Source organism: Megalops cyprinoides, chromosome 10, assembly GCF_013368585.1.
Source record: "Megalops cyprinoides isolate fMegCyp1 chromosome 10, fMegCyp1.pri, whole genome shotgun sequence".
Lineage (NCBI taxonomy): Eukaryota > Metazoa > Chordata > Actinopteri > Elopiformes > Megalopidae > Megalops > Megalops cyprinoides.
In genome coordinates, this window is record NC_050592.1 from 28,277,107 (window position 1) to 28,304,875 (window position 27,769).

At 43.8% G+C, this 27,769-nt stretch overlaps 1 protein-coding gene across 1 annotated transcript in view; it reads right to left on the reverse strand.

The window, feature by feature from the left end:
• Window positions 1–2,251: 2,251 nt before the first annotated feature.
• macf1b (microtubule actin crosslinking factor 1b) overlaps window positions 2,252–27,769 on the reverse strand; it is a 45,773-nt gene continuing 20,255 nt past the window's right edge. Inside the window, exons 5-42 of the mRNA XM_036539571.1 lie at window positions 24,368–24,430; window positions 23,271–23,441; window positions 21,976–22,142; window positions 21,409–21,568; window positions 21,064–21,148; window positions 20,705–20,946; window positions 20,441–20,560; window positions 19,877–19,984; window positions 19,133–19,351; window positions 17,738–17,941; window positions 17,394–17,625; window positions 16,737–16,963; window positions 16,535–16,657; window positions 16,338–16,439; window positions 15,817–15,918; window positions 15,547–15,711; window positions 14,942–15,097; window positions 14,519–14,716; window positions 13,756–13,884; window positions 12,804–12,974; window positions 12,233–12,388; window positions 11,623–11,829; window positions 11,363–11,482; window positions 11,011–11,180; window positions 10,563–10,722; window positions 9,531–9,725; window positions 9,322–9,447; window positions 8,882–9,025; window positions 8,539–8,727; window positions 8,292–8,406; window positions 8,027–8,193; window positions 7,440–7,602; window positions 6,974–7,128; window positions 6,628–6,702; window positions 6,167–6,284; window positions 5,471–5,643; window positions 4,945–5,065; window positions 2,252–3,330 (exon numbers count right to left, since the gene is read on the reverse strand). Coding sequence (XP_036395464.1) covers window positions 3,305–3,330; window positions 4,945–5,065; window positions 5,471–5,643; window positions 6,167–6,284; window positions 6,628–6,702; window positions 6,974–7,128; window positions 7,440–7,602; window positions 8,027–8,193; window positions 8,292–8,406; window positions 8,539–8,727; window positions 8,882–9,025; window positions 9,322–9,447; window positions 9,531–9,725; window positions 10,563–10,722; window positions 11,011–11,180; window positions 11,363–11,482; window positions 11,623–11,829; window positions 12,233–12,388; window positions 12,804–12,974; window positions 13,756–13,884; window positions 14,519–14,716; window positions 14,942–15,097; window positions 15,547–15,711; window positions 15,817–15,918; window positions 16,338–16,439; window positions 16,535–16,657; window positions 16,737–16,963; window positions 17,394–17,625; window positions 17,738–17,941; window positions 19,133–19,351; window positions 19,877–19,984; window positions 20,441–20,560; window positions 20,705–20,946; window positions 21,064–21,148; window positions 21,409–21,568; window positions 21,976–22,142; window positions 23,271–23,441; window positions 24,368–24,430 — 5,724 coding nt within the window. The 3' untranslated portion in view covers window positions 2,252–3,304. The remainder of the gene's footprint in view (window positions 3,331–4,944; window positions 5,066–5,470; window positions 5,644–6,166; window positions 6,285–6,627; window positions 6,703–6,973; window positions 7,129–7,439; window positions 7,603–8,026; window positions 8,194–8,291; window positions 8,407–8,538; window positions 8,728–8,881; window positions 9,026–9,321; window positions 9,448–9,530; window positions 9,726–10,562; window positions 10,723–11,010; window positions 11,181–11,362; window positions 11,483–11,622; window positions 11,830–12,232; window positions 12,389–12,803; window positions 12,975–13,755; window positions 13,885–14,518; window positions 14,717–14,941; window positions 15,098–15,546; window positions 15,712–15,816; window positions 15,919–16,337; window positions 16,440–16,534; window positions 16,658–16,736; window positions 16,964–17,393; window positions 17,626–17,737; window positions 17,942–19,132; window positions 19,352–19,876; window positions 19,985–20,440; window positions 20,561–20,704; window positions 20,947–21,063; window positions 21,149–21,408; window positions 21,569–21,975; window positions 22,143–23,270; window positions 23,442–24,367; window positions 24,431–27,769) is intronic.

Here is a 27,769-nt window from a genome sequence, read left to right on the forward strand (position 1 = left end):
AGCACCATTCACTAATGTTCCAGTGGCCTGTCAGACTTGTTAAATCCTTTTCTGAATCCTCTGGTCTAATGCAGGTTGAGTGCAGTTATCTACAGGTGTAACTTATAATGTAATTAATGTATGTCATTCAATTTTTTTACCCTTCACCAAAGCTTTCCCACCATGCTGAATTATTTTGGTGCTCGGATCTAGTTATGCATGAATAAGAGAATGAATGAAAGAATTATGGTCTCATTAAACACATTTCAGTTGGAGAGTAACCCCCTTTTTGTCGATGTGATTTTGATTTTAATGAGGGATTAGTTCCTCTCAGTTAAAGCTTCATAAATTTTTTAATTTTTACATCTTTGATGATAGGTTTTCAGTGAAATCTTAAGTGACTCACTGAGCATAATGAATCATACAGTCTTGCTATGGATGGCAAAGAGAATTGATTGGTTCAAATAGGACTGTTATTGACGGTAAGTGGTATAGTAGCTCCACCCATTATCGGGTTCATGAAGACTCATGCTCCTGTCATTACTACCAAGTGCATTTACTACAAATAAGGATAGTTACAAAAGGCACACATCAGAAATTATATTTTGTGAGAAACATATTTTGTGAGAGTGTTGTGTAGAAAAAGTGATTTTGGATTCCGCACACTGTCATTTAAAGCTTGATTTGTACATACAAATAGCTCACAGCCCTTATATATTGGCTTGCCTTTTCATGGTACAAATCCATGTCACTAGAAAATGAGTCTGTCTGGACACAAAAATGTTTGGACATTCTTAGTTTCCTGGAGACTTCTTAGAGACACAGTTCCTTTTACTGAGCAGAAACATAGCTTGCAATTTTTACATGTATATCCATTTATACACCTGCACTGAGTTTAAGTACCTTGCTCAACGGTACAACAAGGAATCACAATGACAATGTATAGTTTCCCAGCTCTGCTCCTTTCCATTATACCACAATACCACAATATGAGAGAAATCAATATGAAGACTAAAAGAGGGAGTAATATCAATATTTCACATTGAAACCAGAAAAAAACTGGACAACTAGTGTCTTCAAACTCATCCACAGAGAAATGCAGCCTGTGTGGGCTGTGTGGACAACCACATGATCAGAGCACAGCATTGGCAAAATCACATGACCCCCATTGTGACCGGCTTCCCTGCAGGCGTCTAAACCCTTCCGCAAAACTCCTCCTGTTTATCATCCCCCTTAGTATCAATGCAGTTTATTGTTCAGTCTTATTTACACACATCTGTGCCATCCATATTTGAAGTTTCTTGAAAAAAAATATAATATACATTATACATACACAGTGTACATCTACATAAAAATGCTCCCAAAAAATACATGAAATGCTCCCACTGCTTGAAATTAGTTTTTCGGTGAAAGGTGAACAAGAGACAGGAAGTCAAACGTATCCTGCAGAATGCATTAGATGTTTTGTGTTTTTATATGTTTACATAATTCCAGGCTAAAAATATCACCCCACACCCCACCTCTAAGCGTGCATATAGCATGTAAAACAATACAAGAACACGGAGATCCTTCCTTCACCACTGTGCTTCCAATCAGGTCAAGCTAATGGCTTTGCCAAATGTAAAGATATTTCTTTCTATCGCTGCCTCAGTGCTGCGCCGGTGTGCATTAAACAAGAGCGCGTACCTGTCCCCTTCTGGGTCAATGTCCCCCACAGCAGAGTGCAGCTACACCATCTTCTTGCCAATGTCTGCGAGAATCTCATTTGGCCTGACGATTGTTCAAAGTTCATTGCTGTGTTCTGTGCCTCATGGTTGCCATGGCCAGGTCAGCAAAATTATTACCACTGCTATCTTCCCTTTTAATGGGCCTTCCACAACCATTACAAGTGTTATACTGCGGAAAATGTGTCAGATGCAGGTGTTATAACGGTGACCATTAACTGCAGTGGATACAAGCTGCAGTGGTCCTCCTAAGAGCTACTGTCATGCCATACAATGTGCAAAAATTTATGTTTAAACTGTTTCTCTCTGTGGAAAGGACAGCATTACTGTTTTAGAAAACTGTTTTACGAATCACTTTAACGAGATTACCCTGGAAAAAAAATCTTTGAACTTTCACATTAAGCATACTCATTCAACCAGAAACATTAAAGACTGACTTCAATATCTGTATACTATTTTATTGCAAAAAAAAAATATTTTACAATCGACTTTACACAGTCATTAGTTACATTCCCATACATTTACACTACGTTAGATTCAGAGCTGTGTGCTAGATAAGAAAGCATTGTATTTTACATGTGTTGCAATGCAGGATGCATAGTGGTTATTGCAGCTGGCTAAAGTTTCTTACAGTACGTGAAAATTCAAGTTGTTTAAACTGTCCAGTGTCCTTATATCAAAGCAAGAGTTTCCTGGGACTCTGTTATTGACTTATAAGCTGGTTTTCCTCATAGTAACATCAACATCATCTGTAGAGGAGGATACCCTCAGGCAAAATACAGTGGCCCAGTTTAAAACATGCCAATAAGTACCCACGAGTGCTTTTAGCAGCACCCATTGTGAACTGTTTTAAATAGCTTAAGGGAGAACTCTACCAAAAGTCAATATGATATTAATTTCTGAACTTGAAAATAACGTAGATATGTTCTCAAATGATCCTGTTTGATCTATCATATCAGAGTGAAGAATTCAGGTGCTTTCAGATGGCACAGCAAGGCAATGCAGTGCTTTAAAGCTTGGTGTTAAAGTTTTCACTTGCCATCCTTGTGCTGGAGCAGATCAAATCTGCTCAGGAGTTCAAGTTGCACAGGGGCAAACAGAGGAGCAAGCCAGTGGACTTCACATTCTTCAGCACTAAGCTGCAGAGCTAACGCAGAACTATGAAGCACTGCATTGCACTGTGCTAAACGCAGTTGCGGCATGCCAATGGTATCCACACTACACATATCAATATACCTGCTCATTTCTATTATAGATACCCAAATAGGTTTTGTTCCCATGTCTCGGGAATATCAGCTGTACACTGATACAGAGAAATAATGACATTTAACAAAAACTATAAAACGTTCAATGTGTAACAGAGAGGTCTCAAGCCTGACCTCTGAATTACACCTCGTCTGAGCTGCAGGTCTACTGGCTCCAGACCAAAGAGCTGTCTCGCCATTGGCTGCCCTTGTCACGGTTCGGATCAGTCCAGTTGTGTGCTGAATGTCTTTCATCAGGCTGTACAGGGGACTCTGTATGGGCCCGGCTCTTCTTGAGGGCCTCAAGGCTTTACGGAGCTCAGCATGGCTGCTTCGGCTTGGTCCAGGGCGCAGGGGTCATGTGGGCGGTCTCTCTTCTTCTTCTGAGAAAGAGAATTTCACGTCAGATTCACCACTGATCAACACTTCAGTGAAGTGAATCAAAACTGGCCACAGCGAGCCTCCGTACATGTATGACCAGAAATGATTGAGGAACATCACATTAGCCACTGTGCGCTGCATTTATAGGAACTGCCGATGGAAGAATCAACCACATATAGTCAAATACACTGAAACAGAATCATTCCACACATATAGTCAAATACACTGGAACAGAATCATTCCAGAGACATTTTGCAAATACTCCACCTCTAAGAATGAAGTTGTCCACTAAGAAGAATTTCTTACACTCACAATATGTGACACAATACTTAAGAATTACACATTTCAATTTTAAAGTTATTTTGCATTTTTCCTTAATTACTGTAGAACTATGAAAGAAAAAAGTTGTGCAGCTTAGCTAAGCACTTGGATGCCAATTGACATGGCAGTTAACACAAAGACGTCACTTTCAACCAGCAAGAAATGGAACCTTCTCAAGCCTTAACACGTGAAAAATGAACAAGACAGAAAGGAGTGCAAACTGGCAAGGCACCTGCAATTGCAAAATATGTATGTAAATTTTGTAAACTCAATAATGATGGTAATGGATATTACTGACTTGGTCAAACTGGCCGTCTGGCTAACTCTGGCACATTTATATTGACATATAAAATGAAATGTTGATTAATGTGCACTGTTCACACTAAATAGACTGCTTAAATAAATAAAAATAAACAAGAAACATTATTTAAAATATAAATGTCTAATTTATCCATTCCATTTTAAGAGCTAACTGCTTATAGGAAGAGAGTCTTATAAGCAGAGAGCACTGTATTACAGATTTTCACGTGTCAGCCAACGAGCTTATAATACAATGACCGAAAGTAAGCCATACAGTAAAAGTGAAACTCTGGCTCTGAATGTACACCTTTGTTTAACCAACAGCTGTAATCTGTTGATTCATTATGAGCATTGAAATGGCGTGATTGTAAGAAAACAGGGAAAAGCACACAAGTCTCCAGAGGGGGGGGAAACAAGGGGCGAAAGTTCAGCTACTTATAGGAAAACATGCATACCTACACACCACTGCAATACTGCCAGAGGCTTTGATTCGAGATTATACATAAACAGAGAACAACAGAGGTCTTTACAGCAGTATCTATACGTGTATGCATGTCATTCCAATGTTAATATGTTATCAGAGGGAATCATTTCCACATCCAGAATTTACTTTTGACATAACTGATCTTAAAACTTGCATCAACTGTTGTTACTATTATTATTCACCCCTATACTGGGAATTAACATTAAAGCTAATGTAGCTAACATTACAAACGTCATCATTTTGTACCACTGGTAATGGAGAGTAAGCACCACACTAAAGAGTGCAACAACCGTGTTGGAGTTAAACCAACAACCTCCTGGTTACAAACCCTGTGTTGTAATCCCTGTGACATGAACTGTGTTGCAGCAGGGTTTTCAGGCTACATTGTATTTAAAGTTATGTAATGTTATTGAAGTATTTATAATAAATTACATTTTTGTATTTTGAACTGTGTTATTTATGAATCTATCCACCATTGGATAAGCTGGGAGTGATATATAGAGTACCAGACCTGGTGGTGATGGGGAGCCATTGTCTCCCAGAGAGGAAAACTGCAGCTCTGTCCCCAGCGCTGCAATGGAACTTCTGGGCCTTACACAGCGGTCACCGGACAGACTCCTCCTCAGAACAGACTGTGAGGGGAACATAATGGCAAGACATAATGCGTACAGCCTCAGTACATGTCTACCGCATATGAAGCGGACCGTAGATGGACCCTAGAGCTACTTCTGTCATCACAAGTGATCATTCCTCTGCTTGCACAGGTCATCAGCTTCATCCCCACAACAAGAAGGCAACAACCATTTTTTCCATGTAATTTACTGTAACACCTTTTTCCTTGATGTGTCAAAATTTTCCATACCCTAAATCGTGGTTCTTAACATTAAGTATACATGACAGATTTGTGACTAACTGTGGCTGGTTCATGCTATGAAAAGACCCTGATCCAAGCCATGACCCTGGATCAGTCATATCCCTTTTTACCGCATAATGACAAAGGTCAGGATTATTTGCTGATTAGATGTTGAACAGTTTACCTTACGAGTTAAGGGGCTGCTCGGTGCTGAAGCACTGCTGTAGAGACTGAGGCTGGAATTGGACCGGCTGACTGTCAGGCCTTTGGACGGAGGCGTCCCTCTGCGTGCAGAGGTGACGAATGAATCTGGGGTTAAATACTTCTCCTTCATCTTCACGTTGGTCCTGCCTTTCACTGCATAGGGGAAAAATGAAACAACACATCTACCACATGTTGTCACATTGTTATTTATTATTATCTGCTCAGTGTCTTTTCCATGGTTAGTTGAAAATTAATTTACACCTTACATGTAGCTCATACGTATGCCCAGGTTTGTTTTTGATTCCACTGGAATTGATTAGGGTTATCCTGCTGAAACAGCAAATACCTTGTGGCAAAACAAGTCCATTTCAAAGGTCTGCCACATCTATTCTGAGGTTGGGCTTTTAAGGGTACAGAATGTTCTGGGAGTCTGAAAAAAATTTTTTCACAAGGAGCAATTTCCTCACTGAAGACACAACAAGGCCCCACCCAAGGTTACACAAGAATGGCTGTGGAATTGAAAATGTCTTCATGATTCATCTATTTGACATGATGTCCATAAGCAGTAATGTTTTTACAATAATATGCTTTTATGAGGTAGTTGGGGATGTTGGAATTGTTGTTCAGCATCCTTCCCTTTTTTAATTAAAATGAATGAATAGTCAGGTTCTCAGACCTCTGCAGGGGTCATTCTTGACCAGGAACTCATCCAACGCTGTCCAGCCGCCTCCTACCCGGACCATGAGAGTGCTACGTAGAATTCTAACCATCCGCAGCTGCTGGGAGTCTCCAAACTGAATGCAGAGGGCAAAACGCCACATTGTCAAAAGACAAAATACTGGATTCTATCAACTAATTGCACCAATAATGACTTCTATCAATGATTCAGGTAGGCTCAGAGATTCAGGCAGGCTCAAGCCTTTATTCAGTGTGGCTAAGATACAGTTGCTGACCTTTTTCATATTACTATTTCTACTGATACAGGTAACATACTGTGCCTTGGTCGAGGGCTAAACGGCAGTGCACTACCTGGTATTCAGCCCTGCAGCCTCATTACTCTAACCACTATTGTGCACTGCTGCCTTGAGCTGAAGTAAATACAGGTACCATGGCAGCTGTCAGAGGGAACCAACTTGCCTTGTAACGATTGGCGCTGATCTGCTCCACCTGGAACCTCTGAGGGCAGCTGCACTGGGAAACCTGTCGACTCACCTGATCAAAAACATAAGGACTGTTAGTTATGACTGCTTAGGGAAGACAATAAGCTACATAGCCCCATTTTTCCTGTTTGCACAGCTGGATGGTAAGGCAATTCAACCTCCTCTTTCAACTACCATGCCACACTTATTTTTCCTTTTGTGTAACTGTATTCAATGTCCACTTAATGCTTTTTTACCCCATTTGAACCAAGGCAAGAACTTCTATTACACACCAAAATGTGGATTCCATTTTCATGAACAAAAAATGCTGAGGGATGCTTTACCTCTTCATTGATTTGCTCAGCATCTAAAGCTCTTCTGTACGGGTCCCTGCTAGGGTGTAGAGCGCTGACGAACTCGTAGTAGTCAATGAAACCATCCCCATTAATGTCGAAGATATTCGCCACTGCTGTCATTTCCAAGGAATTGGTGGGGAATTCTGAAGAAAGAAAGAAAGAAGAAACATTTGTGAATATTTGTGTGCATATTTGGACTTCAGTATTACACATCATATAAAAAAATCATCTATCAAAACCAAGAAATCTGATAAAATGAAATGATAAAATGAAATGGACAGATGATTTTTTTTATATTCTTCTTTTCTCAAGATGCCTGGTACAATAATGTCATCACATGATCTTGGTCTTGCCAGATAAATACATAATAATAAAAGTAATACAAATAAATAAATAAGTAAATACTGTTTTGCATTTGACTGGATACGGGTGGGATGGGAGAGGGGTGGCTCACTTGAAGACAGGACATTGTCAATAAACTCCTTTTGACTGATGCGGCCGTCGTGGTCTCGGTCGATACTGCGGAAAACATCCAGGATGCGGGACTTCAGGTGACTGATCCACTGCATGTATCTCTTGCGCCACACATTGAAGTCAAAGTTGGAAAACTCCTCAATCTATACAGATAACAAAAAATGAAGACAAGACAGATGAAATAATACCATGTCATCTTTTTCTTAATTTCCCATATAGTAATTATGTATGTTAGTATTTATACAAAATCCACCCATTACTACTTTACCTGCAAATTTTGGACACAGGAATTTTTGCCATCAATTTGCTGCACACTTGAATGAGTTTGACTATTGCTTAAGCACTTAACCTCATTAGCCAAAGGTCAATGAAGTGGTTGGGAGCACGACATTGTGTGACAAATGATTTGATGTTCAATTTCAAGCCTTGAGAAAATCAAGAACATGATGCTGATGATGTTATGACAATTTAAGACGTTGCTTTTAAGAGAATTGTTTCCAGGAAAGGGGGCTGTCTTTTCTTCGCTGCTATGACACAGAGTAACCCATGGGGGGGCGCTCTAGTTACCTCTCGCAGTTTCTGTTGGTGCTCTTGAAGTCGGCCTTGTCTAGCCAGAGCCTGGAGCCACAGCTGCTGCCAGCGGCTGATCAGCTGACACAGCTGAGGGCTTTGGGGGTCCAAGTTCTCCAAGGGAAGGGACGGAGGGGGCTGGAGCTTTGGTGTGCTTCTCCGCTCTGGAAACAAACGAACACCAGATCATGTTTCATTGGGTTCACAGTGAACTCTTTTGCTTTTCAACATCTGACTTCATACGTTTGCACATTGCACCCACTTGTTGGTGTTTTGCGGCAAGGGGAGATCTGTCGCTTAGGTATCAGCTTCTGTTTGCATGACTTTGTGACATTCTCAACTTCTGGAAATTTCCGGTTCAGTTCATCCATAAAGACCTAAAATTGAAAGAGGGATAAATAAATAGATAGATAGATAGACAGACAGACAGACAGACAGACAGATAGATAGACAGACAGTTGTGACTGGTTCTGACTGTGGATGGTGAGCATGTAGGCAAGCTTCAGTACCGTGTGCTGGCTAATGGCCTCCTCAGCTTGGGCAATACTCTCAGGCAGGGGCTCCTGGTCCCTCAGTGTCAGAGACTCCTCTGCAGAGGAGATCCAGTCCAGCAGCCTCTGCACCTCCTCCCGCTCTGCCTCCAGCGCTGACAGGCTGGCCTGCACCCTCTCCCCCTGCTGCTGGGCCCATGTCTGCACCTGCACCCACAGGAGGAGCACGTGTGACTGGGGAGTCCAAACAGGTGGCTGGCGGTGATGGATATGCTCTGTGTATCAAGTGGCAAGTGGCTCTGAGGGCCAGCACCCAGCTGAGATTTGGGGAGATTCTCCCAGGGAGCAGGATGGAGCTCACCTCCTCAAAGCGGGTCTTGGTGACGCTGATCCAGGACTTGATGGTGACAAGGGAGTCAGGGTGACAGGATGCCAAGATCCCCTCCCCAAGTGACCGGATGTTCTCCAGCTCCAGCTCCTGGCTGCGCAAGGACTCCATCAACTCCTATGCCACAATGGAGAGAAAGAAGAGAGAAAAATAAGGAGTGCAAATCCTAATTAAGATGATGATAATGAGGATGATGATAATGATGGTGATGATGATGATGATGACGATGATGCAGTCAAAGATTGTGATGATAACAAATATGATGATGACGATGATAATGTTGACGAAGATTGTGATGATGATGATTATGATGATAACGAAGAGTATGAGGGCAGAGATTTTGATTATGGAGAGCCTGAGGTACTCCACTTCCTGCACCCTGGGGACACTGTTGCACTGATATGCTAACACACCTGATGCTGCTTGTGGAGCTTCATCAGGGCCTCCTCTTCCTCAGGGACAGTCCCATACTTCAGAGACCTCTCCACATCTGAGAGGCGCTCCAGGAAGGAGTGGACTGCACGGTCAAACTCCTCAGCCTGCAAGACAGGAGAAAATGTGATTTGGTTCTCAGAATTCCGCACACATCACCTACTGCACTTGGCACGGATGGGAGGGTCACCTGTCGGAGGGCCTCTTCCAGCCGGTCTTGCTTGGAGACGGACAGCTTGCACACAGCGTCCCAGCGGCCCTCCAGCTCCTCCATCTGCTCCAGTAGCCAATGAGCGTCAACAGTGCTGCCTCTGGTCACGTCCCGCACTGACCTCCTCAGGGTCTTAATGCACCCGGCTCTCTTCCCCAGCTCCCTCTGAAACACCTGCAGCCGGAAAAAACAGACCTTCAGCCTCTGCCCCCTCACACCCGTCTACCTGTTGCACAATCACATCAAGAAATCACTGCTCTTAATGGTGTAGAGCCTCAGTTTGGCCTAAACCTGGACTGCGGCCCAGGCCAGGTTGTCTTGCCAGGTTTTCATCTGCCAATAACATTCTCCCCAGGAAAGGACACATCAGATATCACTGGATATGTCAAGTACAGCATTTTGCCTGGGGAAACTGACAGTGTTTGGAAATGAAATATCAAGAAGATCAAGAAGAAAATCTAATGAAAAAAGTTCAACAAAGGTCATTTATAATACCTAAAGAATGCTACCTGTTCGTGAATTACAAAGACACAGATAACACAGTATGTGTGTCCCTCTATCATCAAGACAAGTTGGCTCTGTCATTAGCCTTGTATTTGCTGCAGGTATCCTGCAAGCATCAGTGATGACTGGTATGCAAGAAATTGTTGAGGCAGATTGTACCATTAAACTGATTATTGTCTTGAACTTATTTTTGATCGTTTCATGATTAATATAACAATTATGACTTACATGAGTTCTATGACTTGTATTACACTCCCTTTGACTACGGTTAATGGAATAATTACAAAATACAGATTAGTTACAGAAATGAGATTTGGTTGCATCATAATTTTGATGATAAAGACTGGAGATTGGTTTTAACTTTAAGTTGATGCTTCCACATGAACAAGTTCTGGTAAAAACTGAAAGCGAATGGATGGTCATTAGTTCAATCTGCCTACTTCTTGATCATGCAACATGGACAACGGGTTCAGGACAACTAAAATGTTCATCATTGTTAATTTTCACCTTGTGTTTGTCCATCAGATTAGTGACCAGGTCCTTTTCTCCTCCAACCGGCATATCTTCAGCCAGCTGTGGTTCAGCCCTATATAGCCAGTCCATGAGAGCCTGAAGGGCATCTGTGAATTTGCCTGAATACAACAGTGCCTCCTCCAGTTTGTGTTGTCTAAAAAAAAACAGGAAGTTATTGACCAAACCACAGGTGAAAGGTGAAAGTTATAGTTCATTCATGAAGGTCCAGCCTTTCAGAACAGCAGACAGCACCTGCAGGTTTTCCTCACATCCAAATCCTTCGGCCACCTGTTCATCTAGATCTGAACTAATTTAGACATATCCAAAATTGTGAAAGTGTAAAATATAGGCCAGCTTTTGTGGGAATGCTGAACAAGGTTATTTTTTGTACTAATTTATTAATGTGGTGATCATTTGATCACCACACTCTAGCCTGCCCTACCTCTCCAAGGACTTCCCGCTGATGGTATCCCATGAGTCTCGAAGCTCGGACACCAGGTTCTCCAGCTGCTTCCTGTCCTCAAGGTTTTGGGATCTTTCATGCAGAGTTCGCCCAGTCTTCAGGGTACTCTCATACATGGGTCTCTTGGACCGCAGCAATTTCTGGAAGTCCTGGACAAGTGACCACAAAGCAACCATTTTTCAGCAATTTCAGCATTTGAATGGTGATGATGATGATGATGATGATGTGTTGGGGCAGGAATGAAGACTGAATGATCGGTTTATGATATATGGGCCTTATTACATCAAGAATTAATACTACACTAGAACGAGGCCTTTTACAGTAGCCATACCTTCTGTTCTGCTAGCTGCTGCTTGATCTCCTCGTGGGACACGGCGATCTCTTTGTGTGTGTCAAGCGTTCGCTCCACCTCCGTCATCCAGTCTACTAACATGTGCCAGGACTCACTGAACTGAGGCGACCAAAGAGAGCACACCTCTGGTTTAGCATTCAGCGCAGCCGTTCATCCATTACACAAGGTTTAAGTGAGGGCAAAGCCCTTGTGTCCTGCTCTACCACGTGAGGGCTGTCAAACATTGTGGGAAAGGGCACCTGCTTCGCTTGCTTCTTGACGTCCTCCAGGGCTTTCCCCCGCTCTGTGGCGCGCTGGTGGAGCTTGCCGTAACGGTCCTGCACGGTCACGACGAGGTTCTGGACCACGTCGCAGTCCTCTCGCCTGCTGAACTCTTTGAGGCTTGAGGCTGTGCTCTCCACCGTGGTCTTCTTCTCACTGTAGGAGTGCACTTCACTCACCAGCCTCTGAACGGCAAACGCACAGCAGAACGAAGAAGCACATATCACAGCTGCTACCAAAACAGAGGTCAGGTGCTTTGATTGCAGACAGTAATTGTACATTCTGCTAACCCCCTGTAACTACATGAGCTTGAGACAGTTATGATATTATGCTTTTAATCAGAAAATGCACATAACAGGAACAAATAAACTTAGTGGGATTACAACAGACTAGATACAGACCAAGCAGTGAAACAGAGTGTACAGTTATCAGACATACAGCTGGAGGGTCTGACTGGATAAAAAATGTGTACTGATATTGAAAAAGACTGCATTTATCTTTGTGTGATTGTGCTTATGCCTGTGTGTGTGTGTGTGTGTGTGTGTGTGCGCGTGTGTGTGTGCGGGTATGTGTGTGTGTAGCACACACCCTGTGCTCCTGCAGCTGGGCGCAGACTGTGTCCAGGATGAAGCTGGGCGCAGGCAGGCCTCCAATGGCTCCCTCGCATTGAGACATTTTGGTCAGCAGGTCCTGGACAGAGCTGTGGAACTCCTTCGCCAGGCTCAAGCCCTCCGTCAGCTTCGCCTGCAAGCGGACACGCTGGGGGTCAAGTCCTTGTTTTGACACTGACTAAAAACACATCTGTTTAGATCTCACCTTTTGTATACATTCAAACAAATATCACATCAACTAAAAAACAAATTAAATTAAACACAGATACCTAAAATCCAGGGTAAGTATTTCGTTGGATGTACAAGTAATGTATTATTATTACATTATAAAACCAATTTCCTCGTTGCATGATTGTTATACCCAAATAAACATATTGCCTTTAAAGCATTAAAAGAAGATGTTAATGTTAACTGAACTAAAGACGATTTTTTAGATAAAACACCTAGGTGCAGTTTTCACAGCAGCACAAAAAGAGACAGTTTTGAGCTGTAATCAATTCAGACATAAGGAGCCTTTCACTATAGAACATATAAAGCCTCTCCCTAACCTTCCTGTCCTGGACTTTGCTGTTGACGGCCTCCCACTTCTGCTCCAGAATGCACAGGCTGTGCTCCGTGCTGGAGCCCCTGGCCACGTCGCCGTTCTCCAGCAGCCTGCAGATGGCGCTCCTCACACTGGTGTAGATGTCCAGCTTGGACTCCATCTCTTTGCACAGCTCCTGCGGCCAGGGAAAGGACAGGGTGCTCTCTCAGAGGTCAGGAGATGCTCGGCATGGGCTCGCATGTGACTAGGTGCTGGACTCTGGACCCCGTCATGTGTCTGAATCTTGGGTGAAACCCTGCTGTCATACACTCGAGCAAGACTTGTGCAGTAAAAATCCACTGTATGAATGGGATTGTGAGTATGGATGAGCGAGCAACACTCCATTGGCTCCATAACGGGTGGTGTTACCACGTGAGGTCAATCACCAACTTGTGTGGAACATTCAAAACATTCTTCTGTCAGTGCCAAAACACTACGGATGTGTTTTAAGGTGTTACGCTTCACAGAATTCTGTGCAGAGTCACTGCTCTCAACATCACTTTGCTTAGTCGCGTTCATTTTCAGTCTGCCCTGTTTCAACATATCCATACGTCCCAAGCAGCCTGATGGCTTAAAGCATGATCAACAATGTGTTTAAATCAGTGAGACATTGATGACACATTTTGGGCCTTGTTTTCTCATGAAATTGTAAGCATTGACAGTTGTCCCGGATGAGCACATTTCTGATGTACCATTGTAAAAGGCTGAATAAATTATATTTATTATTATTTAATAAATAAATTATTAAATAAATAAATTTGAGTAAGATGCGCTGGGGAAGAGAGGCAGGGAGCATTGTGGTTGACTTCTTATATGGCTTTTTACTTGTGTTGTACTCTGCCATACTTGTAAGTCGCTTTGGATAAAAACGCCTGCCAAATGAATAGATGTAAATGTAATGTAAATGGTGATGTTACCATGTGGGCGCTCAGCCTCTCGCTGGTCTTCTCTGGCAGCCCCCACACTGGCTGGGAGGAGGACAGCCTCAGATCAGTGTTCTCCAGCCACTGGAGCAGATCCTGAATCTCCATCATCAAATCCTGGACCTGGGGTTATTAGTCAATCAATCAATCAATAAACTTGATCAATCAAATCATGCTGTTAGATTTTAGTACATTTGGTATCAATAACTCAACGTTTTTTATTGCGCTAACTCACAAATATTTTACTTTCTTCATTGAAACAGTAGAGGGCAGCAGAGGACTATCTTATGCTTAGTTTTACAAGATTGTGGCTATGTGATTAATGATATTACCACCATATAATATACAAATAGTCACATATACTGTATACTGACAAGTTAAAAGATATCTGGTAAGGACTATGAATATTCATTCACAGTATAGTAGCAGTAAATTTTATTCATTGTTCATTACATTTAATTTGGTGCATGATTTCACAGGGATAAGAGACATCAGACATTGCCAAATTGTGATTTAAAACAATTTACCATTTTACCATTATTTGAAAACCTGTTTAATCCCTGACTCCACTCTCAAAAATATTTTTAAAAATATTATTACACATAGTTCACAGAGTTCATATAGTGTGGGCCCATGTCATTTTGGCATGTGTATGGCCTGGCCTTTTCAGGCCTGTAAAAGCCGGCTGCCTGACTGAGCCCGTGTCCAGCCTGTGTTTCCCTCTCCCCGGACTCCGTGTCCAGGTGTCTCAGCTCACCTGGCCCAGGTTGTTCTCCAGCTCCAGCTGCCTCCTCTCCGTCTCGCAGCGCACAAACTCCCAGCGCTCGTTCAGCTGCTCCAGCTGGGCCTGTAGGCCGTGGGGGCTGTCCCCAGTCCCGGCTTCCAGCAGCTCCTGCCCGGCCTGGTTCAGGGACTCCACCGTTCGCACGTGGGACATCACATCATTCCGCAGGACCTGTGGGGGAAAGGCGCACAACCCCACCATCACTGTCAGATCAGAGGAACTTCCAAATGAGGGGCCGTGGATGCCGGTGGCTACCACTCATGCACAATGCACCTGGGGACTACGGTGGTCAGACATGAACAAGAATAACAAAGATCATTATGGGGAGTCAAGTTAACAAGCCATGCCCTGGCCGTCTGTGCATCCCTCTCCTTGCAGTGACCCCTTGCATCGTACCTTGTGTTTGGCCAGCTCGATCTCGCAGGTCTGCAGGTCGATGCTGATTGGCCGGCGGCCCCGCAGCAGGTCGGCAGTGTGGGACAGCCAGGTGTGCAGCTCATCCAGGGTATTCTGGAACTGACCCAGGCCTAGCAGCGCACACTCTAGCTGGTGCTGCAATCACATCATCACCCGCACTGTTACACATCCCAGTCATTACTGCAACTGCGATTACAACTCTTCATTTACATACAAGACCCATCCAACTACTGCTCTGTAATAAAGACAAGGCCTATGCAGTAGTTTTTCCTCTTTTCCAATGCTATGAAAGTGTAAGAATGTGCAAAATGTACACAAATATCTGACACCAAACTTTTGGTTACTGAATGACTATTATCAGTGTCACTGATTAACTACAGTATTCCATGCCAGCTCTCTGAAAATTGTTGTTTTCATTTATGCAGAAAAATTGAGGCAGTGTATCTACACTCCCCAGCTTTGTGACTGTTAGTGTCTTACTGTGAGCTGGTGCTGAGTCATACCCCTCTGGGACTGGAGGTGAGCAGTGCTGGTCTACCACTTTCATGAGGAACGTTGCCAAAAGTGAGGCCACAGTGCCTTACCTGTCTGCTCACTGTCTCCCTCTCAAGGCCATCCCAGCGCTGGCGGAAGTCACACAAGGGCGAGACGGAGCCCGGTCTCTCTGAGCCCGGGGCGAGCCGGCAGACAAAACGGTGGTTGAGACTCTCCATCTCGATCTTCTTCTGGTACAGCTCCCGCTTGAACTCCTGACAGGGACGGCACAGTCCTGATGTCATTTCCTGATTTTGAACCGGTAAGCGCTAACTTATGGAGCTAACAGGCAAATAGTTGACTTCTGTCTCTGGCGTCACCTTCAGATCACACAGCTGTTGTTTCACAGCATCCAAGTCGGCTCCCACCAAAAACTCCTCAGTGGATCTCAGCTCAACAGACTTCAGCCATTCAAACAACCCCTACAGAGACGGAAAAAAGTATTTCATCTGTCCATCAAGCCATCCACCCTACATAAACATTTTACTTTTTAATCTCATAGTTCTTTTATTCAGAATTAATATGTTCACTCCAACATTCCTTCATGACACACATTGATTTATTTGTTTATGTATTCATGAGTTTATCCAAAAATCAAATTAATCAGGAGTGTGGGCTGTCTGTGGGCTTACACCAATTGCTAATAAAATGCTCTGCTATATATATGAATTAATTTCTACTGTGATAAAACAAGTTGTTGGTTGCTGGCAAGCTAAATATGGTACTGTCAAACCACAGCTTGTTCCTGCTGATGCAGTGAAGTGAAAGAATGTTTCCTAAGCATTCCTTCAGCATCAGACCCAAAGCTTTGTGTGTATGGATTCCCTCAAGCACCCCGTACCTGCATGCTATCCTGGTAACGTAGGGCCATCTGCAGAGACGCCTCCAGCTTGCTGTAACACTCTGTCCACAGTTTGCTCAGGTTATTCCACGTACAGTAAAGCTTCAGAAACAGAGAAAGTGCTTAGGTCAAACTGCATCGTGTCATCGGTTTTGTGGAAATTGTGAGGTCTGTTTTAACTTCATCTGCATGCTTACCTCATCCAAGCTCTTTGTGACATCTGGTTTGTCAGTGTCCCCACATGCTGACATCAAGTCCAATCCCAGAATGCCCAATGTGTCCAGATCCCCTTGCAAGCTGTCTATGTCCTCCCTGAGGGTCTGATGAAACAGGAAGTGAGGCCACAGGTAGCGACAGCTTTGTAATGACGGCCTGAAGGTGCTGGTGGCTGGATGGTACCTGCATGGTCTCCATGCTCTGGCGGATGGTCTCGGCGTCGGTCCCGTTCCCGTTCAGGTCCAGGACGGACTGCTGGGTGTCGTTCAGCACGGCGGTAAGGTCATTCACGTCGCTCCAAAACTTGGCAGCCAGGTCCAGGAGGTTGAGCAACCACTTCTCCCTCTCCTGAGCTTGGGCCTGAGCCTCTTCCCATCTCTGTCCCAGACTGGACACCCGTTCCTGGACAGCTGTAGGGAGCAGATGACATTAGCCAGTGCAACGCTTCTGGATAATGCATCCCAGCACACTGCCCTCACATACATTTGCACAAGGGGAATAGAGTGGTATGCTTGGAAGGAGCAGGGATTACAACCAAGGTTGCTCCCAGGTGGTGTCATACCCACAAGCAAGGTAACCCAAACTGTGTTAATATTCAGCTGTATAAATGGGTGATATTTTAACTATGTAAGCTACTCTTAAAGAGCATCTCCTAAAAACAATATAATGTTAAGCTGTTTAATAGTCATCTGACTGTTTATTTTCCTAACAAGAAAATAATGTAATGTTACATTGCTAAACAGTCATCTGACACCATGATTGACTGTCTTTGTTTCCTCTGGAGTGGGCTCAACAAGCTCAGCATCAACAGTGACTACAAATGGGCGCGAGTGCCCTCACCTGCACCGATGAAGCTGTTGCCCGCCGCCAGGGCGCTGTCGAGGAGCTCGCCCGCCTGCGCCCGCACTCCGCCCAGCCCCAGCTCCAGCTTGGCCAGCTCAGCCAGCGTGTGCCGGCTGTCCTGCAGCTGCTCCTGGATGCGGGAGGTCTGACCCTGCAGCACGACGGGGGACTGCAGCCGACTGCACAGGCGGTCCAGGCTCTCACCCAGAAGGGTCATCCGCTCACTCAGCTACAGGGGGAAGGACAACTGTCAAAGGCCGGGTACAGCACTGGACTGGGTACAGTCACCCGCACATTTGTGTGCGTGTGTGTGTGCGTGTGTTTTTGTCTGGGCACACTACCTGTGTGTAGCGTGGAAGGGCCTCTTCCAATAGGCTGGCTGCCTCTCTAACCCGCTCCCTAATGTTGCTGTGCTGCTCCTCGGCCTCGGCGGCCCTCCGGCAGAACTCCTCCCCCTGGGTGGGGTTTAGCTCTGACAGGCGCCTGCTCACCAGGCCAAGGCGTGCGATCAGGGGCTTGTGTTCTGCAACAGACTCCCGCAGACCCTGAGTACAGAGGAGAAGAACACCAGCCCACACTGTGCATTCAGTTTACAGATAATATCATCCCTGTTGCTTCTCAGTTTCCAACAGAAATGGGCAGGCTTTTCTATGACCATGAAATTGTTCCCTGAACCAATTTAACAAGCATGGCCATAACCAAGCACAGGGAAAATGTTAAGTTGTAACTATCAAGCACGTTCCATGCACATATTTGAAACAGCCGACTACAGGACTACAATGAACATTACAGCCAAAATAAGCCCTGCCCAGGAATTCCTTTCAATTCCGCTCCAGGAGGCCTCTAAAGATGGTGTTTTTCATTCTACAGTACAATGCAATTTATTGTTTACCAGTCCTGGTCCTGGAGACCTACTGTGTCTCACATTGAATTCTTAGCGGGAAACTGTTGTTTATTTGAATATGCACATATATTTGTTTTTATCCCTAAGCATAGTTTTATATGAATTCTTGGTGAATGTAATATGCTCTTACGGCTTTAGTTTTAATAATATGAAAAAAACTTGTTTTGTCAACATATATCTGCCTCTTGTACAAAATTTGTATATTCACTTTGTACAGCTGTCCCAATTAAGTGTAATAATTTCATTCCAATGGTCATGAAGAACTTCATGATCTAGGCCCAACTGAACAGGTAATTATGCTTAATAAAATAAGGTGAATACTTTTTGTATTACTAATTTGTTTAAGGGACTCAAAAGAATAGGAAGAGGTTATAGAAATACAGCATCTCATATGTATATTTCTGTTAGCGCAAACACATCTCCAACAACCCATATCTTTAAAATAGAACTGACAGCAGATATTTAAGTGAAGTCAAACAGAGATAAATACTCTCTGCCCAAGCAAATCTAATAAACTGAGATCCCAGCTGGAATTCAAATCAGCATCCACAACAGGTCCCCCGAGCCAGGACTGGGAAACACTGCCATAAGGAATCAACCTCCTGACTGGGAAAGACCAGCCATTTTACTCTCATCCAAAAAGCTTGAGATAAATTCAGGCCAATAAAACCTCTGGGCTGTGGGAATCAAGGAGCTGAATTAATGCATGTTGCTGCTCAATGTTTGTACTTTAGTAGATTCATGTAAAAACTCAAATAAAAACTAAATAATAATAAAATAAACTAAAATAAAAGGACAGTGTTCACATCTGGACAAGCAGATGTCCCCCAACCTGTAAGAGGTCCTGTTGCTCTTTGAATGCCTCGTAACTGACGGTATTAAGAGAGAGCTGGCCAATCAGAGTCTGGGTCTCTTGTAACCATGGGGACACCTCGGCGTGGCTCTCGGAGAACTGGGACAGAAGCGACTGAGCATGTTCCAGCTGAAGCACAACATGGGAGTTCCTGTCTGACACAGCCTGGCATTGTTCCTGCAGGGACTCCAGGTGAACCTGGGGAGCAACAGAGAACAGAGGCATTAACATAATCACAACCTATGCGCTGAGGGGGACGGGCTTATGCACAGGACTTTTATACACAGGAGAATGCAGCATTGTTAGCCGCTTTAAAGGGTCCCAGGGGGATTCTGTGAAAACATAAAACCCTGGGAAAATCTTTAGTTATACATAATGAGCATTATTATAATAAGCATTTGTGTTTAATAACACAAATAATAAATGTGTGTCTACTACATCCAACATATACTCTTCTATATGCTTATTTATAACCCCTAAAATTAAGATAGATTTAATTACATTAAATTATAGATTTAGACTAAATTAAATTTTAAAGTTTGATGACATGTAAGAAGACACATTAACCAAAATACTCTAAAAGCATTGTGGATTTGAGTTGTTAAATGAAAGTTTATGATGGAAATGCAATTCTTTGTTTGCTGTGTGAAAACGCTCAGTGGTTTAGCAGACACAGTACTCTCCTGTCCTGTCCCCTCTGCTCTGCATGTGTATTGATCCTACCTGTAGATCACCTGTGTCCCCTTCTTCACTGTAGCTCTGCAGGATTTCTGAGATCTTCAGCATCTTCTCAATGTTGAATCGGTGCTGCAGAATCTCTACTGCAAGTATCTATAAAAAAGGCATGTGACCAGCTAATGCATATGCTTATATACATACACATTCCCTTATGTGTTTGGGTGAATGTACCAAGCATGTATAAATTGTGTTACTAGGGTCATTTACTTAGTGTGGGCTTGTTATATTCAATGACACACTTTCTTTAGGGTAAATTTATAAATATGTACTTAATATGTGCTGTTCATTTTGTTGTTGCAGTTCACCTTTAAAATAATTTGCATACAGTATCTTAAATGACAAAAGCTCAGAATATCGTTTTATTCAATGTACCAACCATTTCTTTTTTGGAATACTTTTTGGAATATTTGTTAGTTTATTTTTCTGTTTTTTACTCTAAACAGCTTTATTGGGAAAAAAAAAACTTTAATGTGTTCAGTTTAAAGATACTGAAAAAAGATGAATAAGAGCAGCTTGTGTGTGTGTATATGTGTGTGTGTGTGTCCTCACCTTTTGGTCATACAGCTGTGTGGAAATGAGGTCTGGGTCTAAGCTGATGGCCTTTAGCTCTTCTAACCTCTGACCTGTGACTTCAAACCAGGCCAGTTCCTTCTCAGCCGCCTGCTCCAGCTGGAACAAAGACATGTTTGAGTTTCAAAGCTGTTCCATTATTGCCCATGACACACCCTTGCACCAACAGGAATCAGAAATTTATATGAATATATCAATATGAATATCAATCAGATCAGTTCGGTATACAGCAAGGCATCACACCCTCAGCCTCTCCGTCCGGCACAGGACAGCGTCCCCTGGTGGCGTCTGGCTTCCCGAGCCCACCAGCTCCCTCTCTATCCTCCCCAGCCACAGGTGGAGGTCCTCCTGGGAGGACGTGCAGCGGTTGGAGGCCTCCAGGGCCTGCTCCAGCCTCTGCAGGACGTCGGTGCTGCTCAGGCTGACCACAGAGTACCTGATCCCCAGGCTGTCGGCCTTCTCTTGGACGAGCTGGTACTCCTCCTCTGGGGGCGCACAGAGAGGACACAATGCCATTTCACAGCTTTATTGCTCGAGTTGCTTTGAACAGCGGAAACACGATGCTGGAGCACATGAAGAGAGGGCTTTTGATTTGAGCTAACCTGATATCAGCTTCATGAGTTCATAACCCCTCTGTCGAACCTCCCCCAGCGTCACACTTTTGGCTTTTATTTCTTCCACTGCTGCCTGTGAACATGACAAGACATATTCTAAATTCTAGGATTTGGTTCAGCAAATTCAATACTGTGACTACTGTGACAAATAATAGGACATAACAATAACAACAACAATGACACTACAACTAGTTCTAATGTTACTACTACTACTTATAATATTATCATTATTATTATTATTATTATTATTTCCCATATCATATTATCACATGGAGATGTGAGGTGGTCTCAGTACAGCAGGTCCCTGGCACATTGCTGCCCCAGGGGTCTGACCTTGGCTCGCATGGTGGACTCCTGGATGTGGATCATGCTCCTCTCTGCCCCCCGCAGCTCCGACAGGTCCTGCTCCACACAGATGAGCCACTGCTGGAGGCAGTCTGAGACCTCCTGGAAGCGCTGAGCTCTGGGTAGGATCTCCTCCAAACTTCTGTGCCTGCCGCCCCCAATTCAAACAGACAGACGAGAACAGGAGTCATCCAGGCTGTGCCGTCAATGACCAGCGCTGCTTCACATAAAAGCAAGCGGGGCATTGGGTCGTTTCTCAAAGGCTTCCATGCCCAGTTCTTTCTCTAAATATTGTGTGGGAGATCACTGCAAGCTTTAGGCTCTAACAAAGGTCTGTTGACTAGAAGCACAAATTCTTGAATGAGATTTGCAGAGCACAGCTTGAAGAAGTTCAGTCATTTCATTGATGAGTCTTGAAAACCTAAAACCCACCGAAGAAGGGGAAAATTTTGCAGATTTCAGAAGTAAAGGTGATAATACAGCACCGGTATTGTCATTCAGCATCTATACAAAGGTACTCGCCACCCTGAACAAAGATGGCATGAAGTGTCATACCTGATCTCTGCATCCAGCAGGAGGGCTTCCCATCTTTGCCTCAGGCTGGATATTTGGCAGATGGTGTGCTCCCTGTCTATCCCCTCGTGTGCCTCGGCAAACAGCGGCCCTTCCTCCACCATGGACTCCACACTCGCCCTCCTGTCCTCTAGCAGCCGCTGCAGAAGCTAGAAATGTACACAGCTTGTTTGAGCCATGCCTTTGCCGCAGAGGCTAATTTGCAGTGCAGTGCATCCATTGATCCAGGGTAGACATACCTATTTACCTCATGGCCAGATGGCACAGAAGATGTAGCTACAGGGAAAGACCACATTTTACGTACTGTATGGTTACACTTTATCGACAGCAATCAACAGAAAACATATGCCCATCCAGTGCTTTCCAGGTGCTGGGTAGGGATGTCCTTTATTGAACATTGCTAAAATAAACAATATTATTCATAAAGATAACATAATTCACAAAATTAATACAAACAGAATATAATCTTAGTCTGAAAATCAGAAGTTTATGCTAATGTTATGTTAGTGCCCTCAGTGTACTATTTGCCAGCTATCAGACATGAATACCTCACCTATGTCCTTGACAAAAGGTTCTCTGTTTATCTCAAAATCAAAAGGTCACAGCAACATTTTTATAATCACGTATAATATATATCAGGTAATAGATGCCAGAAACAAATCTAGACAACATTTATAATTGTAGCTGTAATTGTAGGAGTGGCTATATAATATTCACCAAGCTGTTTTAAAGTTAGAAAAAAATCAGCAAAAATAACACTAGGGAGATATAGGAGATATTCAAAATATGGCCCATTTTTAACTTTATACATGAAACTACCTGTGGTGGTGAGAATACAACAGCATCAAAGGCAGTTTTGTCCTAGTGTCCCCTGGGATTGCAGTACTAGGTGAAACTCCTTTCTCAAGTTTCCTGCCTGCATTGTGGATCTGCAGGGAAGTTCCACCTCACCTGCTCAACCCACAAAAGGGATCGTTTTAGCTTTAATGGTGAATGACCCGTTTTTTGTTGGGGTTTTTTCTGTACAGGATCTGAATACAAAACAGGGACAACCTCTTGAATAGGTGGAATTGTAATTGCCAGCTCATATCTGACCACAGGAGAATTCTGGGAATAAAGGACACACTCAGATAATCCCAATTCCCATAACTTCAGTTCATTAGAGATTTTTTTTCTGGATGGGTATCAGACAAGCACTTATTTAACCACATTTGACACAAGAAAGCATGCTGTATGGTTGTTAACACATTAGTGTCCTACATTCTAGCGGGAAGTACCTTTTGCTCCTGCAGCTGTGCCTTCACCACCTTGACCTCTGAAGAGGGAGGCCTCTGATTGGTTGTAAGTTCCTCTATCTCAGAAACCCATGTCAGCAAAACCTCCAGGTTCTGAAGCAATGTCTCAGGATCACCTAGGTCTTCTTTCAGGGTCAAGGCACAACGTGCACCCTTGACAACGAAAAGGAAACAAACATTGAGTTTTCACAGTTCACCAAGGATGAGTCTCCACTATACTCCACTCCACTGAAAAGGCCTTTTAAATGATCTCCTGAAACAAACCGTGTGACTAAATCAAAGGAATTTTCCTTTCAGGGTACTTCCAGTGGGTCAGAAATTGGACATACTACATGATGTGAGAGCTTTGGCCTATTGTTCACAGTCTATAACCACAAATAAGTACACCACTGTTTAATACAAATACCTGAATCATTTTAATGAATTAGTTTTCACAGGAGCTAGGTTGTCTGGCAATTTTTAACATAACACCTTGTTTACTTTAGTTCACCCAGACTAATCTTAAATCTGAAAAGTGGTGATACCATTGATCAAAGGATTGTACAAGCGTGCATGATGACCTAGATTTTGTCTTTTGGCAACATATACCTGATCTTCCTTGAGTCATTTTTCTGTTTCCTGCCTATAATTGAAATGAACTTTATAAAAAGCAACTTAACACTGATAGGGTAGCCTCTCCATTCTCTCCTCAATATTCAGCATTGAAAATGAAGAACAGCTTTTAGCAACCTGAGGCATTCAAAAAATTAAAACAGAGCATGCTGTAGTAATACAAGCCATATGGAAAACTACCTGTTATATGAACAGTAAATATCAAGTTGCACCATGAAATGTACTGTACACTGTAATATTGTAAGAGCTAGCCACTCCCTTATGCCATCAAAACATGGCAAACATATGTGTTCTGTACTGGTCATGTAGCTATTTACAGCATGTTGTAAAATAGTCTCTATTCTATTGTAGTCGGTTCTATTCATTTTTATATGTTGTCCTGATGTCCCACTTAGATGAGCTTTCCTCCAAAGTGGAATAGAGAACAAAAGAGCAAGCCTGCACTTTATGGAACTATAGATCTTGACCTTCTTGTGTAGCGTGCTCCAACTGGAGTCCTGGTCCGAACTGGAGCGGCCATCACTCTGGAGCTGTGACAGAGACAATGCAAATGACAGTCAACGCACAACGCAGACCAGCAATGCACATGGAAAACAAAGGGCAAACAATCCCTTTTGGCTGTTTGACTTTGGCCGTGTGTAGAGCTACTGCGCCTGCCTGCACAAGTGGTTCAGACTATGAAGGCGCGGTGCATTGACCTCAGCCAGTTCTTCCGCAGCTCCTGTGAGGACCCTCACGGTCCTGGTGACAATGGGGTCCCCCCCCTTGTCCCCAGGCGGAAACTCGGTCACTTCCACGATCTCTGTCACGATGGTCTCCGTCACCTCTGTCACCTCTGTCACCTCACGGGTGGACAGCGTCTTCCACCCCCAGGGGCTCCCGGAGTTCTGCCTCTGGACGCTGGGGGTCCGTTCTGCTGTCCCCCAGCCGGCCATCCCGCCCCCCTGCTTCCCAGACTCCACCTCGTTCCTTTTGGGCAAGGTCCCATTCGGTGGGGTCTTGACGAGGTGGGGCACGCCTTGTTGCGATTGGTCTGCAGCAGGAATGGTAGGGGGGCTGATTGGTTTGTGCGTGGCCGGGCTCTGTGTGACGGCATCATTCCTCTCTCGGAGACTAGCCGCTGGGGGGAGATCCCTCCTGCGCTGATAGCACTCTCTCAGGAAGTCCTCCTCCGACGTCACCTTCTTGGACTTCTGGCCCAGACAGCCGGGCCGGCTGATGAGGTTTCCCATAGTTCTACGGCCAGCGGGCTAGCGAGTCGGGCGGGAGATGAGGGGACCTGCAGTCATGCATGCAGAAGACCCTTTTGCTGCCTAAAACAAGACAAGGCCTCTGCATAAATATTGAACACATGCTTTTGTGGATTACAAAGTTGATATGAATATTAATAAGTCTATTTCAAAAATATAGTTCATCAATATCTCAGAATTTTGTTTGAGCATTCAGACCATTCTGTCCTTTCTAGTTTTAGAGGGAACACTTCATATTACATCAATAGTTTGACAATGTTGTTACATTACAACTACATCTTGTTGCAAAGTATTGAATGCTTTCATTTCTGTTAAATCTGTACAAATCTCATATGTCCCTTCTTTTTTAAAAAGCCTTTCCTCTTTTATGCACTTTGTGGAATTTCCAGTTGAACATTATTGCCTCTCCCTGCAGTGGCCACCGCACTCATGCAGGAGTATGGGGCACAGTGGATGCAATCCTTCAATACACATACACACCACCACAATTCTTTGTCACCCTGAGAGTCACCCAGGCCCCAGCACACCACAGTGGCTTAATTGCCAGTTTGCGGATGGGCGTGGCTGCACAGATGTCACTCGGAGGTGACAACCTGCAGGATGCCTGACGAGGCGCAGGATGCCTGAGACTGGTGAGACGAGCAACCCCCGCTGACGCGCCCACACCTACCCCCAGCAGAACGAAGCCACTCTGTTCTGCCACTGTGGGCTCCTGGTCGTCATTGGCTGGGATTGAACCTACACCGTAATCCTCAGCATGCACTCAGACAAAGTGTTTAAGACATGTGTTTTCATTCTCACTGACATCCCACAGCCTTCCCCAATCAGCAGCACCAAAAGCTTAAGATACTTAAAGATGCTTAAAATACTGGGCATTGTCAGCTCTTGAGCAAGTACTGATATCATACACTAGATTCCATCTATTACCACATATGGCAGTACAGTGCCTACAGATGACAGTGATGTACATTACATTACAGTTGCTTACCACTGTGACTTACACAGCTGACAATTTTTACATCCATCCATCCATAAAACCATTTACATAGCTGGATAGACACTGTTTAAGGACCTTGCCTTAGCATACATTGTGATTTTGCCTTGTCCAATTAAAAGATTTTGAGGCTGTCATCCTTAAAATACCCTATTTTTCAAACTGAATTAACATCACCGCAGCCATCTAATCAGAACTGGAAGATATATATTTCACAATTTCCATAAGAACTCATGCAGGAGATTCTGCCTCATGACTACCAGACTCCTCTAATTCATTTCACTTCTCTTGACTTTCCAAAATGTTGCATACCACTTCATAACTAAAGGCAGCTGCAACTCAACAATGAACAAAACTAACAGAGGTGTGTGAATCTGTTTATAAAAACTAGAATTTCTAGTGATTAGATGTGAGCAGAGACAGCTTAAATGGTGTGGGGTCCTCTTTGGGAAATAAGTCTTTGCTGCTCTCATTGTCGAAGGGTTTGGACTGGTATCTTAGCTGGCCATTTCCTGGTGCGGAATCACACTGACATGCCTGTCTGAGGGGTAGAATCCTCCAGGATGCCCACTGTTACGCCTGGCAGCCTGGACCCACATTCCTGGCCAGGCCTGGCCCCAGACCAGCGCTGGGAAACCATTTAGCCCCTGATCAAATATGACAGGCATAAAAATGCTGCTTCATTTCCGAGGGCCGGGAGGATAGTGCATGCTCGGGAAACCCAGAATAAAAGGCCCGCATGAACATAACAAATGGTGAGGCTGTTCTTCAATAGAGCAGCAGAAAGAGAAAACTACCATGAGAAAATGTATCATCTGACGTGCCCTTTCTGGTGGTTTACAAATATCATACATTGCTTCCGAAGTAGCATTTATAATAACAGACTTCAAAAATGACAAACTCTGCAATCTGAATAGTTTTTGATTATTATTAATTGATTATCACTCTAATTAATAATGGCTAGTAGTAGTAGAAGTGGTAGGAGGAGTATTTTGTATATTGTTCATTGTATCACAATGTGTGCAAATACACAGTTTGAGTAAGATTCATATTAAAATTTTAATAATCACTGACGTCGCACTAAATTCTGTCATGAGAGCATTACTTACTTAACACATGCACTTAAGACAAATATTAGCTGGTCCTCACATCATATAGTATTACATTAGATCAGGTGATATTGCATTACATTATGCTGTTGGATTTGTGAACAGGTTAAGGCAGGATGAGGGAACAGTGCCTGTGCGTCCTATGGGATTAGGAGAAAGCCTTGGACAGAGGAGAGAGGGAGGTCACATGGAGCCCGGTTCTCCATCGCTGCTTCCGCCTCCCAAACCCCACAGACGTGAAGGTCAGCGTGGGTCAGCATGCAACATGCAAATTGGGCAAGTTTGCGCAGAGACCGATGTTAAGATGTTTTCTGGTTCGCTGAAGCAGAAGGTGCTCGATTACTAGCCCTGTTTCCAGTGGAGCGTTTGCACCGTGCTGTTCAGTTCCTCTGGTGACAGTGCAATATCTTAACCAGTGGAAGCTTGTGAACTTGAAAAATAGGAGGAAAAAATTTTTTACCGCTAAACTACTTTAGATGTTAATCGTCCTGAATCGGTTTCTTATTGTTTTACATG